Genomic DNA, 20,807 nt, shown 5'->3' with positions numbered 1-20,807 from the left:
TCAGAACTGCCGCTGCTCATGGGAAGAAGAGATGGGTTCAGCTGCAGCAGCCAAGAAGCATTTTCAGGGGGGCCACAGTGGCTGGCAGCAGCCTTGTGAAGGAGGACACAGAAGGATGAGCTGGTGGTGGGGTGTGTTTGGGAGAGACTCGGGTGCATGGCGGTGGGCAGAGCTGTGGGGAGCAGAAGAGCTGGAAGAGCCGGTGCTGGGATCAAGTGGGAGTCATGCAGGGCTAAGGCCAGGCTGCCAGCCTGGGAGGGGTTGGAAGCTGCAAAGGGTCAGAGGGCTTGAAAAGGGACTACAGAGAGTGAGAAGCTGGACTCTTGCACACAAAGTCTCTGCATCTTCTGTCTGGTTGCACATTTAACAAGTTGAAGGGTGAGGAGATAGTAGGATTATTGCTTTTGTAGTATAACTTCATTTCTTTCCCCACACCTTGCAATCTCTGCAGGAAAATGACAATTGCACATAGGTAACTCTAAGAGGGAGGCATTTTACTCAGCTCATTTATCTCTTCTGTGTCATGTTATGCACTGATGTGTTTAAAATATTACTGTATCCACTGCAGCATCTGCAGCAGGAGGGGTGGCTGGGGTAGGGCGATGGAAAGCTGCATCATTAGCATCAGTGCTGCACACTTAGTGTCAGCTGAACTAGTGTATGAAAGGTAGAATGAGGTATTCTGTTACAGCCCTGAGAGACTTTCAGATTCTGATACAGATTTCTAAAGAGTAAATATTTTCTAAACTTAATTTGACATTTTGTTACAAAGGCAACCATATGGGCACCAAACAGAGCTGTGCATGTAGATTCTTGCATCTGCTTTCATAAAGTGAACTGGAGTTTCAGGTGTGTTCCTAAGGGCATAATTTAAAATTAAATTTTAGGACTAATTCATTTTGTGAATAGCTTTCAGTTAAATCAAATTCATTCATAAATGTGGGTTTTTCTTGTGTTCAGTAATGACTGTGGCCTTTAAATGTCCATGGTACACAGTATCTCTTGATTCCTTAAATATATATCTATAGAAAAAAGTCAAATTTAAAAAACATTTATGATTAAAAACTTCTCATGCAACCAGGTAAAAGCTCATACAAATTTAGTAAAATATATTTACTTTCAACTGAGAAAGATATTTTCTACTATATGGCTGTTCAAAAAAAAAGCCCCAACCAAACCTGAAATAATTTAAAATTCTGCTAATGTTTTAGCTCTAACATATTGTTTTCCTAACATTCAGTATCTCAGTTTTCATGTAAAAATTCTGGAACAGAATTAGAGAGAAACCAATTGACTCTTAAAAGGTCTTTTAGGGAAAAGAAAAGAGGGGGATTTTGCATCAGTATAAGACATAAGCATCTTACAGCGAATCACTGACGAAACAAATTGTCTGCAAAGAGAAAGAGTGAATTCCCTCCTCCATCCTCTTTCCCATTTAGCTTAGATTGGTTTTATGCTGCTGCAGTAAGTAGGGAGAATGCTGGCTTAGCTTCATCCTTCAATAAATATGTATTGTGAATAAAGCGTGAGTTTTGAGTTGGAAACTGTAGGATAACCATAAGAATCCATGCTTTAATTTTCTTCTATCTCAAATGTGAATGAGATCAGTTAGTTGTGTATGTAATCAAAATCTTAACTTTCTGTGAATAGAGGGACATTTTTTGTCTGTGTGCAAAAGATGAACGGGGGTGCTTTGGTGTGTGGTTGAGAGTAGGGGAAATGCATAATGCAATAAGTTATTCTGGGAGTCGTCTTTCCTGAGTTAAAATAAGTAACTTGATGCCATAAAACTGTAGGAGCATGGTATTTGAGTCTGCTGTTTGAGCAGCTACGTAAAGCCAGACACAAGCTACTGGATTTAAATACACAATTGTAAGCCAATGGTGATTAAAACATTTCATGTTAACCTGGCAGCATTAGCAAAACTGAAGAGAATGTCCAATGCCTGTGGTGCTTTGTCTTCAACCTTGGAAGTCAGTAGGAGTTAAACTGTTGAGTTTAGTGGAGTAGGGCATTAAATGGAAAGTATGTGCAACGTGATATGTGAAATATCACGTTTCAAAATTGTAAAGTACTTAATTACTAGTAAAAAGCATGGAGTGTGCAAAACAAATATTATAAAATTGGCTGTTTATAGCAGTTTTCCTGGTATCCAAGAGTGAACAAAAGAATATAGGCTGTTGACCATATACTGTTCATCATGCTTTGTGCTAGGTTTTAAATTTATATGTAATATGACAGAAACATATATATATGACAGTCCTGAGATATTAACTCTGTATTTTTCTTTACAGTGTAGCTCTTGCAATATATTACCACATCAAAAACAGGTATGTGAATAATGGAATCTTGCACTGAAAATATCTTTTATTGAAACAAGTGAACTGCTCAAACCCTAAAAATCCATATTTTATTTCTTCCAAAATGTTTTTGGGTAGTAGTTTTCTTAATTGCCATGCTAGGGATAAGAAACACACACATTTTCTATATATATATTATTTTATATAGAAAAATTAAAATTAGAGGATTAACTACCATAAAAATCTGGAAGTACAGCTCAACATTTAAATGCTCTGATGATTCAGTGTTATATGCATTGGGCACTTCTGCATTGTTGCATATGTTGCAATTATGTATACAGAAATCTGAATAGTGTCTTTCAGTTTTATATTTTTAGCTGCACCTTTGTAAAGTTAACTGCTCATATCAGTGATCAGTTAGCTCATGGATTTTGAAATAAAACCCATGAATTAGACAGGAAGAATAACATTGTGAACAGTTGTAATTCAAGATGCCTCAGAAACAGAGCAGGTCCTGGCTTATCTCTTCTGGTCTAGTATGTTTTAGATCTCTGCTCAGTCAAGTTGATTGAAATTGAATAGAAAAAAGGTTCTCTAAAAAATAACTTGGCACATAAATGAGCTTTCTTCATGTTGAATTGTGCTTTCATATCTTAAATTCCCTGTCCTCATGATATGTCACAGTATCCTAGAATAATATTTCCTGACATTTCTAAGGAGAGATTGCATAAATATTTTAAGCGACTTTTGTGTCCATGCTTTTTCAATTGGCCTTTTCAGAGAACTTGGCTTAGATCTTGATTTACCAAGCCACTTAGACGTTTTTCCTTCTGGACCATAAGAAGTCCCACTAGTACAAAAGGAATTACTCATGAGTTTAAAGTTCAGCTGGTAAGTCAATCAGGACCATGGTTCAGGTCACTGGAACCCATCACACTTGTGAGACAAGGCTGACATCTTAAGAGAAACCTTTAAATGTGCACAAGGGGAGAAAGGCTTAGGGCTTGATTCCTGCTGAAAGCTCTTAGAAGACTTTCCAAGACATCAGTGGGCCTTGGACTGAAATGTGGCAATATATAAAGCGAAAGTTGGAGTGAAACCTTCTCTCGAACTTTTAATCTCATTTACCAGGAAATAAGGCATGAGTGGTCATGCTTGGATTACTTGTTTATCCATCTGTGGTTCCTTTTCCCCCCTTTTTTCCATGGTCCCTGGATTAGTTTGGTTAACTAGTCAATTTTTGCTATGCTTGACTAAATAATAGAGATCTCAAAGATAATCAGACTCCAAAGTTTTGTGGAAATAAATTATTAAGTGCTCTGCTAAGTACCATGGCAGCTGAGTAAAAGGCTTGAGAGAATGGGGCACATTAGAGACTACAAAGGGTAAGAAACCTCAGTAGGAGCTCAGAAGTGAGCAGGAAGAATCCAGAGCAAAAGGCATCCAGTATGCCAGACTTCTTTGTGCTGATTGCCATGGAGCTGATCCCTGTCAGCAGTAAATTATGCCCATTCATGGGCTTGCAGAGGTTGATGTAAATTTGACCTACAACTGGTAGACAGAGAGACCAAACCTTTATAAAAATAGAGTCCTGCATCAGAATCTTGAAAACAAATCCATTCTGACTGTTACCTTCTTGGGAAAGTTGCTATCTGTCCTTTCACTTTTGGGATGGAGAGGTGATTTATTCAGGAAACAGATTGCTGCTGCTTTCCCTGGAATGTGCCTGGGGTGGGGAAGTGCTGTGCCTGCACTTGGGACAGAGGGTCCCAGCAGTGATGCTGGAGCCAGGCTGCCATGTGTCAATGAGGGATGTGAAACAACTGTTGGGTCTTGGGTTGTTTCTCATTTGGGAATGGAGGGACAATGTGATAACAGCACTCAGTTGTGCTTGCTGCTGAAACAGCAAGAGTAAAACATGTGTTCTGTTTCCTGCAATTGTAGGCAAAAAGGAAGTTGCTGACGTATGTGGGAGATTTTTGTTCATTATGGGGGATGGGGAGTATGAAACCACTGTGACTCCTAGACTCAGGGTTCATTTTGACAGAAAATGAGTCAAGCATCTGCTTTTCCTGAGAAGAATTCTTTTTAGACAGTATTTAGTTGGTCCTATTCTCCTGCATAGGAGACTTAAAACGAAATTACTTCCTAGTATTTCAAACTCTCACCAATCTAATTTTTTGGAGAAGCTATACATGAAATATAGTATTTCTTCACACGTTTCTCACATCTAATTTGATTGTAACATTCTAGTTATCATTCCTCCCTTTCCCAGTGTCTCCTATCATGATTATACTGATCAGTTTTCTGCATGTTTTGTTGTCTTAGCTATTCAACAAGTGATACAAAACAACACCCGTCTTGTTTTTGAAGGAATGCATAAGCATTTTTTTTTAATTTGCTTAAGAAATAAAATAAAATAAACCCCAGAAAACTAACCATAAAGAATGCTTGGGTAATCAGTAGATGGTCCATTTTTGAAAGAGTACAGTGTGAATTGTAGTGAAGACAAAAACCTCTCTAGTGTTTTATTTAAATAGATTTTTGAGGGCAGCCAGATGTGACTTCATAGCATACAGCAGCTACTACCTGAAGAAATAAAATAGGAAATTATTTCTGTTAGCATTGTGAAGTGCCATAGTTTACTGTAGCACACCAATCGTGTCAGGGAGACTACTTCTGCATTAAGATATTGGCTTTTTTAGGTAGGCGTAAAAGAGTCTACCCTAAAATCCTTGCTGATAGGAATTTTCTAGTAATTACCCCAGTCCACGTTTTTTTTTTTTGTGTGTGTTTGTTTTAATTTAGGTACTCCTCTCTTTTTTTGTATTTACAAATGTGTTATTTCCAGTGTTAGCCCCCATTTTAGTAGAAAAGATGACACCTTCAGATGTTGAGGTTTAAATGTTAGCTGCTAATAAATGCATTTTGCAGACATGAATCCGCTGTAAAACTTGTGGTTCACATGCTCTAAGAGACACATGCTGCTGAGTAAAGATAGAAAATACATTCAGTGGTTTGTTTCTTAAGAGCTGTATGATCAGAGTACCAGGGATGCTAAAAATAAAGATGGGATTGTAATAAGTAGGTCACATGGATGCATCTGTCCAGAAAGTGCCAGTTCTAACTGATACAGTTATACCCCTTGCTTTTTGTGTTTGTTAGTGTCCTTGCCAAAGTTACATGCAGCAAAAATCTTATATTGCATCCTGGATGTTAGGCTTGTAAAGTTGCATCAACATGCATGCTGATATTGAGCTACAGGGATTTCAGAGAAATGTCTAATAAACCAATGAATAGGAATATTATTTTGTCTGATTTTTTTATATATATGCTTCTTTTGGCTTGCAGAAATCATTACTATGATAGGGTTTTCTAAATAAATTAAAAGTGAAGTATGTGTGTATTAACTAAAAGATTACTGTAAAAACAGCATTGCGTATTATTAAGCATTTACAATGTTGGTAATAAAGGAGGAAGAGGAGTTAAGAGATTGCAGGGGTGGACATGATTAAGTTAAAAGGAGGAGAGTAAGCTGTGCTGATTTTATCACAAGTTTGTAGTAGTACTTCTTAAGCCTCACAATAATGAGCACAACAGTTTTGTATCTCGGGCTCTGAAAGCTGAGTGTTTTAGCATGCTTTGTAATGGGAATTCCATATTACATGAGAGCCTTATGGCAGAATAGGTCCAACTTCTATTTGAAAATCACATTTCATCAGTGTTTCTAAGCACCCCACAGCATGTGGAGTTGTTGGAGTTTTCATGGTGCACTTGTGTCTATGAGGGTTGTGTGCTGTGTTTTTCAGATAATGACGGTGCTTTGGTTTTAATACTTTTTAGGGACACAGACGGAAGAATGCTCTTAGATATTTTTGATGAAAATCTTCATCCCCTTTCGGTAAGTTCATCTGCCTCTCCTTCCCTTTCATGTGAACTGTCTTTTTTTCTGTCTGCTTCGTTTTGTTTCAGTCACCTATTTGGAAGTGTTTCTTCCTTAGAAATCCGAAGTGCCACCAGACTATGACAAACATGACCCGGAGCAGAAACAGATTTACCGCTTTGTCCGGACGTTGTTCAGTGCTGCTCAACTGACTGCTGAATGTGCCATTGTCACCCTGGTGAGTGTCTGAGGGATGACATCAGCCAGCTGACAGACCCAGTTTTGTTCTCAAAGGTTAAGTTGGGTTTGTATGATTTAATAGATCTAGGTGCTGCCAGGAAATTTTTTCTCACTATGGAGACCAAGGAAATTCCTTAATGGAAAGAGATGCCACAGTTAATTTTCATGGGTAGAGTAAGTGATGGAAGAAGAGATTGGGTTAACATGTGACACAAAACCTGGGGTCCTGCCCTCAGGAGTGAGAGTATTACAGGCCACGACGGTGGCTCAGAGTAAATGTAGGTGGCATAGGTGGTCTGAACATGAGAGAATGTTAAAAGCAGAAAGGCTTCAACTTTCGGGGGGTTTGCTGTGTATCCCTGTAGCTCCCAGCAGAGACTTGGGAACAGCTGTAGGTAATTTGATAGCACTAATAAGAATTGACAGGCACATGAAGGATTCAGTGAGTGACTGGGACATGCTGGCTCTCTTCTGCTTCCACTATACTTGTCATGGGAGTGAACAATTATACTCAAGTCCGAAGTTTAGCTACTTAAAAATAGAACAACACAAAAGAAGGTTCAAATTTTCAGCTGGTGTGGATCAGCAATGTGGATTAAAAGAGCTAAAGTGATCTCCACCAGCTGGGAATTTCTTAATTTTCTTGAAATTTATATCCTGCCAATTCTGACAAGCGTCTTCAGGTTTCAGTCACAATTTTGGCCATGTTCTTCACTCAGAGATTTTAAAATAACAAAATGGTTTTTTACCACTACAACATGTGGTTTCATAACAGCTTAGTTATGCATTTTAGATGGAAGAAGGGGAAATTGGAGAAGGTGGATTTTGAAGCCCAGACCTACTCATTTCCTCTGTTAATCTATTTCCCTTGGCTTCCAAGATTAGTTGGCAGGCTTTTCTCCTTCAGACAGTCAGAATGAATTGTACTAGCCAGTAAAGAACAGGAATATGAGAGAAATAGGGCAAGAAACACCCTACAGTGCTCCACCCTTACATTTTGTAGTATTACTCTACCTAGTTGCTTGATGCAGCCATTTTTTTTCTGAAATGACATTTTGCCCGTCTCTTTTGCATAATTGTACTAGGTGCTTGTCCTTCTTCCTTCTCTTCCTAAGTGTTTTCTGCTGGAGACAAGATCTGTTGTGTGAATCAGTATGTTCTTCTGTAATTTAATTAATCCACTGCCAATTACCTTGTATTTATCTGTTATTCGATCTTAGGTTATTTGATCAGTCACTGTTTAATAGAAAGGAAGGGGGCTTTTTTTTTCTTTTTTTAATAGCATTACCTTTCTGTTACTGCAATATATGGAAAGTTTTTTCCCACAAGTCTTATATAACTACTTCCTTGCCTCTTCTGGTTCTTGTGTGGTTTTCGTGCAAGTAACTCTTTTGGTGTGATCTCCAATGAAGTATAAATGTTTTTAGTTAATTTGTTATATTGCAGAAGCAGTTTCCATAGTTGTTCGTGCTTGAAAACTTAGGTGGCTTGTTTTTTTTTTACCCAGTACAGTGGTAACAGGAAAATGTATTATAGCCACGCAAATGTTTATGGATAGATTTGGTGCAGGTGATCAGTGTTTACCATTCTGCTATTCTTGCCTATGTTGTCAGGATAATAACACCTGCCTGGCCCCTCTTTTCAGAAACCTTCAGAGTTTTCACATAGTGTTTTACAAGTACGAAATCCTGCTGCTGCTGTTCTCAGTTTCCTCTGTACTTCTAGATCCCATTTCTTTATTTGTTTGTGTCATCAGGAGGGGCCCCAGACACAGATTGTGTTGTTTTTGAAACACTCATATGTGGAAACTAATCTCTGAAAAAGCAATCGACCCTTTCCCCCTTCCCACACTCCTGAAATCTTAATAATGTTGATACTGCTGTTTATGAAGCTTGCAAGTGCTTTCAGTTTTGATATCCTGTCTGGAGAAGAAGAGATCAGCATTCCCTGCTGGAGCTTATGTTTTGCTGTAGTCTGGCTGTCCGTCAGAGAGCAATCTGATAGCCCTGTCTGCCACTTGTTCCTCCTGGGAGGGTTGCCAGAAGGCAGGAAGTGTGGGGATCAGAGACATTTTGAACAAGATGCTACAGCCTTAACTTTCTTTCACTCACTCTAATTATTTTTAAACAGTTCTAAGCACCCCATTTTGCTGCCCACATTATTAACATGGTCCAAAGTGTGTGGTTGAATGCACCCACTGTTTGTCTTGGTACATGCATTAACCAGGTAAAAGCAGCAGTAACAATGAGTCTGTACAGCAGTCTGTGTTCAGTACAGGAGCTGAGTAAATGTGAAACTCTAGACTCTGAGGTAAGCTGTTCTGCAGCAAAAAGCCGACATTGTGTGGCTTCAAGCACTTAATTAAAATACTTCAATTAAAGCCTCCACTATTACAGCAAAACCAATTTATAATTAAACAAAAAATTTAATTTTCACACAGCCTTCAGAGGTGCCAAGAGATTTCCCATACTGATAGGTGGAAAATTAAAATCTCAGGTTGAAACAATTAAATACTAATTCACATTATTTATTTATAATAGAATACCTTAAGAATAAAATTAGTTTTAAGAATTATTTTGCCAATTCAAAGCTTGCAAACAGTGGTTCTAATCTCAGTGAACAGCATAACTGTATTCTGTGACCTGACTTACTGAGAAAAGTCTCTCTTGCCCTGGAGTATTCCCACCTTTACTAAAACTGAGAAATGCCTGTCTCCTCTTCAGCGTCTCCTCTGATGCAGAGGTGGGAAGCTGTACTTGTGTTAATCTACTAATTGGATGGCAAATAAAAATGTGAACAGGAGTGTTACCCATACGAACAGGAAAACAATAGAGTGTTTGCATGTCAGGAGAATTAAATATTTATGCTGTGTTCTTTTGTTCTGTGAAAACAATCCTATGAACTAGACCTGAAGAGCAGAATGGTCCAAGTTTTCTGCTTTGCCTTGGCACGACTTTCTGAGTTTTTTGCAAATAGGCCAAATTTAAGACTCTTTTAATATACTTCTGTGTCCATAGTAGTTTCAGAGGGGACACATTTAGCATTTGCAGATATGTGGGGTCTGTATGCTGTAGGCAGATCAGACACAGTGATATGTAAATACATATAGTACATGAGCTGAATTATTCTGAGAAGTGCAGAGGACCACGCTTTTGAAATACCTTACAAAGTTCATATTGTGACTGAGGGGATTGGATATTGGGGAATTTGAAATTTGAAGTAAGTAAGAATAAATTCTCCTTATGAAAAATAGGGATTTAATTAATCCAGCCAGATGTTCCTGAGTTCTTTCTGTATTCTTCAGTCACATTTTCAGCAACTAGGTAGAGAGACTGCTGAGCTGTGTTGTGAAAATTATTTTATTTGAGAAGAATTTTGTTTTCTGTGTGTTTGGAGGGATAGAGAAAGTTTTTTATTGATTTCCTTTCACTAGGATATTTTTACCTTGGAATGCTGGTAAAATACCTTATTAAAAAAGTGTATTTCAATTGATGTATAAAAAATCTGACACTTGTTTAAAAGGAAAGGAAAACACAAAAGGTGTCCAGAATCCATAGAGACACTTGATCTGCAGAGGTCCTTTTCAGCTGGCCCAGTGTAACTACCAACCTTTATGTGGCTGGTGGAAGATGCAGGTTTCCCTGAAGACCTTGGAGTACAATCCAAAGCAGTGGTTGTTGCCTGCTGTGACTGTGAGGCAGCCTGAGTGTGGCTGGGTGTGAGCAAGGCCAGGCAGTGAAGCCAGGCTCTGTCTTGTGTAAGGAACCCGTGAGGAGAGTTGTGTGTATCCAGTATTATTGGTGTCCACCTTTGTCCTGTTCTTCAGGCATTCCTGGGGAGGTGGCCAAAGCCCAGCACTTGGCCACATCAGAAGAAGGTCTCCAAGGTGTAGAGAGAAGGTCCCTCGACCTGTGCTGTCAGTCCTGAGCCCCTTGGCAGCTGGACATGGCTCAGGGTACGCTCTGGAGGAGGCCAGGAGGAACCTGTGATCTGGGCTCTGGTGGGACAAGGGATCAGATTCTGACATCTGGTTTTAGGGCTATTCTTATATTTTCACTACAGTGTAATGTTCAACACATGAATAATTATCAGTTAATACTTACACATCTCTTTAGTCAATTCTTGCCTTAGAGTTGCTGGGATATGCACTAAATGAAAAGAGGACATTTAAGGTGGGGATTGGGAGGGAACTCTTTTTAAATGCAAGAGAAGAGGACATTTGAAGAGTGGGTGTCTGTTTGCTGATGCCTCTTGGGCTCCTGTATGGGCAAAGAACGAATACTGATCCCAGTTTTAGATTGGAAAGTCCATGTTGCCTAACAGTTCGAGTGCATTTTACATGGATTATGGATATTTGTCTTAAAATGAGTAAATTAGGGGGCAAACCTGGAGATGTCTGACTTTTCTCTCAGTTCCATTAGTGCTTCCTATAAATGTCTATAATGCTCACCTTTTTTCGTAGTTCTGTGACTGCTTTTGTTACTTACTTTCAACATTTGGTCTCAGAAATAAAAATGGGATGAATTAGCAAGGACCACAATGATGTGATGTCCTTTTCCACCAAATGGGTGGCACCAGACCTTTGTAGAACATTTTAAATGCCCAGCTGGGCAATTGCAAACCGCGGTTATTTCTGGAGAGTCGTGGTAGGGAACTGGCTGATTGCTTAGAACAGAGCATATGGCAGTTTAGTGATTGGATTAGAGCCGTGATTTGGCTGTCTGAGACCCACTGCCAATTATAATCTTTTCCATAAAGATATCATTTTAATTTCAAGGCATTGTGACACACTGAAGTTTTCTCATTAAAGAGAGATGACTCTGTATTTCTCCATAATATGTTGGGATGGAAATATCTTTGTTAGTTACTCTGTGCTGCTGCAACTTACAGTATGGGTTACCTGGTGATGGAGGGAATGAGGTGTTTGCAAATACAGGTTAATTGGTAGATTCTCAATTGTAGTATTTAAAATAGCAAAGCCACTGTCTCCTTTCTGTCAATTTAAATCAAGTGAGAAACAATTTAAGCCACTAGAGTTTTATTGGTAAAATAAGAGATAGAATTTGACATAAAGCCATGTAAAAGCCACATGGGAGAAGAGACTGCTTTGCTCCTGCTGCTTCCTCAAAATTCAGAATTATTCTAGTAATGCCAGTGACATTCCTCAGTGATTGCTCTTCCCTTGAATGTGCTGAGACTCCCAGTCAGCTTCCCTGGGGGCAACATGCAACTCCTGACCTCTACTTGTGGCACCACAGGAAATTCTAGTACTGCATACAACTACAATTGCATAATAATTTCGGTTGGAAGGGACTTCTAGGGGTCATGTCTGGTTTGGCCTTTTCTCAAAGCACAACCAGGCTGATCAGGGCCTGACCAGTTGACTTCTGAGTTTCTCTGAGAATGGAAACTTCATAACCTCCACAGAAAACCTTCTCTGTTGTTTTAGGGAAGCCTAAAAAAAGAACAATTGTATTTTTAGTGCTTAGGCTACAACTCCAATGTGATAAGAGGTATCAGTGGAGTATTGGAAGTTAATGTTGAACAGCTTCAAGATGAAGTAACAAAAAGAAGCAAGACTTTTATAAGAACCCCGTAGCTTTTTAAAAAATGAGTTGTTTTTGTGATTGTGAAATATTGAAATGAAATTATTTGACACTTTCATATTTGTTATATATCCTCCTGAAGAGGGGAAAAAAGAGAAAGAAACCTTCTCCAGTATTTTAATTTTTCTTTCTACTCGAATATGTTATATAATGTCCAAAGTCGTCTATAATATCCTCTGAGATGGGAAACATGAGATGCTGTTTCACACTAATTAAAACTGAACTCGTCGGTGCTCTTTTTAGTTTTCAGTTTCTTCAAACGATTTATGTTCTGTTGATTGGGATGTTGTGTAACCAACACTCTACTATCCAGGATCATGGGGAGCCTGACGTCTTGGGTAACTGGGACAACACTGGATCCTGTGGTTAGTTTCAATTAAAAACTTGGGAAGACCAGGATGGATTCACCCATCTGCAAATAACCACCCTGGGGATTAGTTCAAGCTCAGCAGTGGCCCTGCTGGAGCAACACTGCTGGATCTTGGATACTGTTGCTGATCCTGATAGTTTGTGCCATGTTATAGTTCTGTGTTTGGATAAAAAAACCCCCCCAGGAGTAGTGGTTATAATGGATGGCCTAATGCTGTTCTCCACCACGCCACTGCAAGTCCAGGTCCTGAGAGTCAAGATCAGAGGTGTCCAAACTAGGTCAGCATGGAGTTGTTTCAGGTCTGGCAGATTTAAGAGCTGAAGATATGTGCTGAAACAAATCAGTGCTGTACTTCTGCTGGACCTGAAATGGCTTTGGAAGCCATTGAACTACATTCCTGTGGTGCTACATCTAAGCTAATAAACCTCTCCAGAGTTCACTGAACTTCCAGCCAATTTGGGATTATCTATACCCATGGAGTGGTAATTTTATTTAATTAGTAGAAATAAATCCTCTTTCATTCAGATAAATGAATTTTTAACAGAGGCAAATCACCAAATTGGTTCCACTTATGATTAAATAATGATTTGCTGATAGTCCAAGTATAAAGGTCAGTCACTGGGAAATCTTGGTGTTAGTCTGTGGGAAGAGATGGAAAATAATAATGCAATATTGCTCTTCTGAAATCTTAACTCTGTGCAGTGTGTCTTCTGATGTGTGCTTAGTTATTAAAATGTGTCCAATGAGGTGCAACTGTTGTCCATCAAAGCTTGTTAGACTGAGAGTCTTGTAAAATCATGTGGTTCATTCCCAAATGCAGAATGTAGACTAGTAATGGAGGTACCAGACTCTGAGGTATTGAATTTGTAAATAAAAATGTATTGACAGACCAATGGCCATTGGCATTTTCCCCAGTCAGAATTGTATTTTCATTTCAGCTAGGATTTGAATTATGGTACAAATGAGTTTTGAATATTGTAGCATTGTTGTTAGTAACACTGAGTTGTATTTGTTCTTTGCAACCTGGAAAGAATTCAGAAGGATGTGTTGTTTGACTGAAACCACTGAAAGTTTCTGCTCGTGTCACATCACTTTAATCTGTATAAGTAGTCTTGTTATCATTCTGTAAGAAAAGATCTATATGTACGGTCATAGAACTAAGTGGGCAATGATAAATGTGATGAAGATGGCTCTTGGATGCTATGAAAGTGTTTGAGCAGAACTAGTTGTTAAATTAAGGCAGAACAAATCTGAGTCTCTTGGGAGTTCAGCTTTTGAAGGTTTAATAGAGAAGTACTGAAAAGTTTTGCCACAAAAGCTTACTTTCAGACACTGCAAAGAATGAAGCAAATCGAAAAAAAGTAACAATAGTGTAACAGCTTCAATTTGTTTTAAGCTTTAGTTCCATTCGAGAGCATGGATACAGCTGTTAAAAGTTGGTGGAGGCAAATAATATTTTAACCTCTAGACACTAAAAGCTCTTTAGTTCTAGTTCTGTAAAAGAACACCTGCCAAAATAATCAAGAAGAGAGATGGTTCTTAGACTTATGTTATAAAAAAAAAAAAGAAAAAGAACGTTTCTTACACTGTTTCTTCTGCATTTTTTGTCTTTTGACATAAAAGCCATTTTATTCCAGTGTTCTGGGATGCGAGTTGCAATATCCTTTTCTACTGTGACCTTTTAAAATTCAGGTTTATTACATGACTTCATAGCAGCTAGTTCTAAAGAAGATGTAGAAAGTGTTTTGCTTTTGAAAATTAGGCCAGTGGAATTCATTACAAGAGACAAATACACTGAACCACATAGTACACTCAAAATCCTGGTCTGTTTGATCCAAACTCTATATTTAAGAAAATGACCCCTGTGTTTAAGGCACTGTTCGATGTGTAGACATAATTGCATACAAATGGTATTTCCATATCTCACATTTACCATTAGAGGGCCAACATTTTCAGTCTTTTTTTTTTGAAATGAGGTGGAGCATGCTTGCCTGTGTGTGTGGGAAGATTCACTGGCTTCTGCCAGCAGAAGCAGGTGGTGTTCTCCCACCAGCCATGAGTTTGTTTGGGATGAGTAGCGTAGTGATTAACCACCCCTCCAGCCTTCCTCTTCAAACAGGCTGAGAGCCACCTGGCCCTTCTCCAAAAGTCTCTCCTGATTCAGCACATCTTTGCATCAGCCAGAAGCACCCCCTGCAGTAGTGAGTGCATGGCAGCCTCTACCTGTCCTGCTGTGATGTCCCATCATGGGCTGTGTCCTGCTAGGGCCTTGTATATTGAAATGCTCTGAAATGAAACCAGCTCCATTTGTCAGGAATAATGAACTCACATTTACATTGGAGACAGAGCTCACTTGACTCTGTGTGTGCTGCTGTTACGAGGTTGCTCTACATCAGCAGAGCGAGAGCCTGAGTATGTACCAGCCTTTCCTCTCTGCTTTAATTTCCCTATCTGCAACCAGTGGGTTCTCTCTGGGAGAGAGAAGTAGGGAGAGCTAGAAGAAAGGCTGTGTGTGTAGCTGAGTGAGCTTGATTAAAAGTTGAGGACCTACACTAATGTCTCCCAAAGATACACTGATGATGTCACAAATCCTAGATTACAGTGAGTTCTCACACTGGCTGAGGACCTTATTAAACTTTTATAAGTGTTTGCTGCAAGAAATTTTGTTCCTTCTCTGTCTTCTCTTACTTGAACACATATACTTAAAACCCAAGACTGAGTCAAGGAGGCCACAGCAAGTGAACAAAATAAAATGCTCATTTAAGGCATGTTGAAGAAAGGAGTTGAAAGCTACACTAAGTGCCTTTCTCATGGAGAGCTGTTTATCATCCTCAGTTTTATAGAAGGGTGATAAAGAGCCTTGTTCCAGCAAAAAGTGTATCTGGAGTCAAGCCCAAGTTATCACCAAGGAAGCAAGAGTGATTATTCACAACCCTCAATGTGCTATTGGAAGATGCATCAATATGGTAATGAGGTGGTATAGGAATAGTGTCTTATCAAGCTCCTATTTAATTTTTAATTCTGATTTCTCAAGTATGTGCTAGTGGGAAAATAGTGGCAAATTTATGCTGCTTTTTTACTGAGGTGTAATTTCATCTACCATGCAGGTGGACCTTGACAGGCTTGAGAGGCTGGCCTGTGCAGTACTCATGATGTTCAACAAGGCCAACTGAAAGGTCCTGCGTGTGGGTCAGGGCAATCCCAAGCACAAAATACAGGCTGGACAGAGGATGGCTTGAGAGCAGCCCTGCTGAGAAGAACTGGGGGTGTTGGTTTGAGGGGTGGGAGCGGGACGTGGCCTGGCAGTGTGCTCTCACAGCCCAGAAAGCCATACGTGTCCCGGGCTGCATCCAAAGCACTATGGGCAGCAGGTGAGGGATGGGATTCTGTTCCTCTACTCTGCTTACCTGAGGCCCCACCTGAGTGCCTTGTACAGTTTTGGGGTCTCCAACATAAGAAGGGCATGGATCAGCTGGAGCAATTCCAGAGGAGGGTGATGAAGCTGATCAGAGGGCTGGAGCACCTCTCCTATGATGGGCTGAGAGGGTTGGGGCTGTTCAGCCTGAAGAAGAGAACGCGCTGGGGATACCTTGCAGCAGCCTTCCAGTACTTAAAGGAGGTTTACAGGAAAGCTGGAGAGGAACTTTTTAGTGGGTTTTTAGTGGTAGGACAAGGTAAATGGCTTTAACCTGAAAAAGGTTAGATTACGTGTTAGGAAGAAATTCTTTACTGTGAAGGTGGTGAGGCACTGGAACAGGTTGCCCAGAGAAGTGGATGCCCCATCCCTGGAAGTGTTCAAGGCCAGGTTGGATGGGGCTCTGAGCAACCTGGTCTAGTGAAAGCCCATGACAGGAGGGTTGAAACTAGACAGCTTTTAAAGGTCCTTCCAAGCCAGACTATTCTATGATTCTATGTCTTCCCTTGCAATATAATTCTTACCTGTTTACATTTTCTTCTCTAAGTGCCTTTGAATTTCAGCCTCCACAAAATCCTTAGTTGTTTTTCTTTTCTCTCTCTTTCTTTCTTTTCTCTCTCTTTCTAAGCTAGAGCTGCACAAAAGAAAGGATAAATTTTCTGATTTTTGTATACTTTATATGTCTATAAATGTGGAGTATTCATTCAATTCATTAAAACTGAATGTGAAAAGTTGAGATTTAAAAGGTTTGCATTAAGAGTAGAGAGTCAAATTCTGCACTGATGTGAAGCAAATTAAGTTTATGTGCTAATTTGAGTGGCATAATATTACAATTTCCATATGCTCTCTACTTATGAAGCTCCCTGCATTAGTGTATTGCTTTAAAGGAGTTTTTTGCTTCCCAGGGATGACACCAGGGAATGCTGTATTTTCATAATCCGAGGAGCAGTTTTGCTTGCAAAATTGACAAGTTGCTTTGTGCGATATAGAATATAAGGGGCTTGTTTACACAGGCTGCCTGGAAAGCAAAATACAACCTTTTACACAGAACCCCCAGGTAGTGCAGACGCTGGGGAGATCCATGTGTCACCTTCTTACTGAGCTTTGTGTTTCTGATGTCTCACAATACCAGATTTTGTGCATCAAAGTCTTTTCAGAGTGATCCTCTGAGAAAAAAGTCAAACTTCATCTTTAGTAATGGGCCTGACACATAATTTGGAATTTTGTGCTTAAATAACAATTTGCCTTCCTTAAGAAGGAAAACAAATTTTTGAACAATTACTGGTATTTTGTTTTACAGTATTATAAGATAATGTTAATGTTTTCTTCAGCTTTAAGATGACAGGCAGGGGGAAATCACAGCTAAAGAAGAAATGGTGTATTTAGGAGTCTGGTGTCTGGCCTCTTGAAATGGGTAATAGGATTAGAAGGCAAAGGCCAATGAAGTGGATTTATCACATCCAATTTTGAGGCTGGCATTAACATGTGTATTCAAAACGGCAACTTTTATAATAAAAAGAATCTTGAAAGTAGATTACTGTCTTAGAATTACTGGAATGGGAATAGTTTTCATTTCTACTTAACAGCAAAACAGATCAAGTCTTGCTTTTGATGTATTTCCCCAGGTATATCTTGAAAGACTTTTAACTTATGCAGAGATAGATATTTGTCCAGCAAACTGGAAGCGAATAGTACTGGGGGCAATTCTTCTGGCATCTAAAGTTTGGGACGACCAGGCAGTGTGGAATGTGGATTACTGCCAGATCCTGAAGGATATCACGGTCGAAGACATGTGAGTGCAGTTTGTTTATCTTTGTCAATGAATGCCAAGATCTGTGTCTGTGAGGGTGACGGGAAGTTCCTTCATAAATTATGTGAAGTTTGTATATTTGTGTTGTGTCTATATGTGGTGAATGCCGATAGATGGCATGAGGCCTGCTTGACAGCTGCTTACATAGAAGGCATGAATTATTCTTGTTTTCTGGTTGAAGTGTATTTTACCACTGGATATTCATGCACAGTAATGAAAACAGATCTGCAGAATATTTAAATGTATGGTTTGACAAAAATCCCCACATCCAGTGAGCCTGCATGTATTCACTTTGGCATCATTTACTGTCATGCTAATTCTCCATACAGATGTAGACAGGAAAGGATGTAAGGCAGGAAAGGAAATTATCTTACTGACCTATAGATGATCACCTAGTTATTTATTGCCATTATTTAAAATTGATGCTTTTGGGTTTTGAGGTTTTTCCCCCGGTATCCTGCAGAATTAGTTTTCAAGATGTTAAAAATCCAGACAGAATGAGGTTTCCAAAATAAAAGGAGGAGATAAGATGGACAAGAACCAAAATCAGGCTCTTCACATTTCTGTGTGCAGTATTATTCCATGCAGAATAATTTGCTAATGCTTCCTTAACTATTTGAGTGGAAACTAAGTGATTTTGCAAAGTTACTTTTCTCTTGATTCTTTTCTCATGCTTTTTGAACATTCAGTAGCAGTAAGGGTCTCCTTCCATTCACTTCTTCTCCAAGGCAAATCTGGGTGTTTTTAAAGTATTCCTGAGGCTGGGACATGAGCTGAAGTGCTGAACAGCTTGAAGCAGAGTCACAGGTTTGACTGTGCCATATGACAGTATTAATCAGGAATGGTTATAAATGTGAGGTTTGAAATTGTTAATTCTCAGGGCTTTTCTTGAAGGCGGTGTGAAAAGAAACAAAAAAAAGAGGTTATTGTTTCTGACAAACACATGTGATGGTGCTGGTGTTAGAAGTTGCACTGGAGCTATATAACACCAATATTCACATGGCAGACCCGTGCTTACAGTGGCCCCTTTCTGCACTGCACATTCCCTAAGCCAAACTGTGATGAGTCCTTGTCCTCAAGGTTTTTAGCTTCTTACCCTGTCCTTAAAAGATTTTAGAGTTATCACAAAGTGCAAACCCAGAAGCCTTTGGGGAACCTGAGCTCTCTATATGTACTTGGTGATCTAGTTCATGGCCTTTGTTTTTAGGGCTACGCATGAATCCCCCAGCAAAGATCCTGATGCTTATATTCCTGCTGTCATTTTTTCCAAATTTTGTTTTCCTCCTATCTGCAGTGTGGTGGATTTTTTTTTCTTTCTTATTTTTCAGGTAGTTGGGACAGTACAGTAGGATGATTTTGAAGTGTCTGGCTCTAAGCAAGACAGGGCCTTTCGTTGTATTAGTAAGGCAAAAGAGCTCTAGGTCAAAATCTTCAATTGTTGTGAATCATTCAGCATAAGTGTATCTTGCAAAACACCAAGCAGACCTTTCTGGGTTTTATAAGTCATCATCAGTGCAGTGAACTGTGCCTTAAAGCGAAGAGAGAACTCAGGAGGACTGAAGTGCAGTGGGTACCTGTCGTCATGTATGTGGCATTATTGAATTTCTGAGGAGTGGCCCAGGAAAGCACATGCTAAAGCCGTCTGAGGGAGGTGTATGGGGTAAGAAGGGTATGGTGGTTAGTTAAATACTGTAAGTTCAGTAAGAAATAGTTGTATGGTTTGTTTTTTCTGTTCTGTAGCTAATGTGCTGATCCTCCAGCTTTCACATCTTGAAGGTAGGGTATGGTAAGAATCTGAGGCTGTGTATTTGAAATTTTTGAGGGTGCTCTTCAAAAGGGGTACAGCCAATGTCTTCTGCCAGTAAAATAAACTTTATATTATCAATTAAAATAGAAATTTAGGCTTAGCTTGCAGAAGGTACAATCTTGGCAGTATAAAATGGCGTGTAAAGGTAATATTCTGTTTCTGTTGATAGACATCTTAAGATGCAACTTTTTTATTTGGATTTTTTAAGTTGGAATCTTCAACAATGTGAATTCAAGCCAAAGACTCCATATCCAGCTTTTAGTTAGTCTTTAAGTGTTAATTAATATTTATCATTATGTAAACATAGAATTTTGGCACAGAGATAGTGAGGATAAGAAAAGACAATGATTATGATGTAAGAATTATATAAGGGTAAAGAGTGAGAAGGAGAAAAATAATTCAGTGTTGAAAAACTACTGTACCAGTACTTTTTAATCTTCAGATCCTTCCTTTACTATTGCAGACTGTACAACTTCTATTTCATATTCCTTGCACACTTACCCAGCAGTCAAAATGTAACTTAAAGACAATATAATCATCAGTCAGTGCCTGCTGGTAGCACAGCAGTGCAATCACTGGGCTCTTCAGCAAACATTGGCAGCTTTCACCACCCATTTATTTTTTTTATTTTTCATATCTTGCAATCACTGTTTTGACTGTATCATATGTCCCTGCATAAGTATTGAGTAGGATATCCAGTTACTATGCAATTTATGAAAATTTCCAGTCCTTAATTTTGTTAGTTGGCTTATTTCTCAAGGTACTTTTTTAATGTATTGGTGTAGGTAATAATGTATTTGTATACCAAAGTTTTACAGGGTGGGAGCTCAAACAGGACCTCTGTTCCTATCAGGTATTTTGACAAACATGTTTGGTTTAGGTGCTGGAAAACGTGATCACCACTGTGAATTTTGGTTGCACATCTAAGGGAAAGATTGCTTTATTCTGTTCATAAAGAGAGTATGATGAAAAATTCAGGTTTCCCATGGCTAATTCTAAATGACTGATTATGAAGAACTGCAGGGAGTAAATAAGTTCTCCAGTAATTTATGTGTTAGAGTAATTTGCAGCATTTATGAGAGATGCTTGACAAATTTAGGGCAGGGGGGTGTGTGTGGTGTTGTGGCATAGCTGTGTGTGCAGACCCATCTAGTGGAGGTAAAGCAGAAACTGCGAGAAATTTTTTCCCTGCTAGGTTTTCTTTCCAAAATTGTGTTAGCTAAACGGATAAAGGTGCCCTTCTACTAGCAACACTTTGTGTCTGGATTTGATTGGCATTGCAGTAGCAGCTGCAAGGTGCAGCATCTTTCATATTCCTCACTGGTGTGAGTACACTGATAGAACTTGGTAGAGAAGGTCAAACCTTAGGCTGGGAT

The 20,807-nt window shown here is 39.2% G+C and overlaps 1 protein-coding gene across 4 annotated transcripts in view; it reads left to right on the top strand.

Moving 5' to 3' along the window:
- The window catches only part of CCNY (cyclin Y), a 123,222-nt gene that overhangs the window by 93,774 nt on the left and 8,641 nt on the right, over positions 1-20,807 (top strand). For all 4 annotated transcript variants that reach the window (XM_032099830.1, XM_032099838.1, XM_032099848.1 and 1 more), the window contains 4 exons: positions 2,295-2,330; positions 6,144-6,201; positions 6,302-6,421; positions 17,440-17,606. In XM_032099830.1, the coding sequence (XP_031955721.1) occupies positions 2,295-2,330; positions 6,144-6,201; positions 6,302-6,421; positions 17,440-17,606 (381 nt within the window). The remainder of the gene's footprint in view (positions 1-2,294; positions 2,331-6,143; positions 6,202-6,301; positions 6,422-17,439; positions 17,607-20,807) is intronic.

The sequence above is a fragment of the Corvus moneduloides genome, chromosome 1, assembly GCF_009650955.1.
Source record: "Corvus moneduloides isolate bCorMon1 chromosome 1, bCorMon1.pri, whole genome shotgun sequence".
In the NCBI taxonomy this organism is placed as follows: domain Eukaryota; kingdom Metazoa; phylum Chordata; class Aves; order Passeriformes; family Corvidae; genus Corvus; species Corvus moneduloides.
This window is presented reverse-complemented; position numbering and strand designations above follow the sequence as displayed.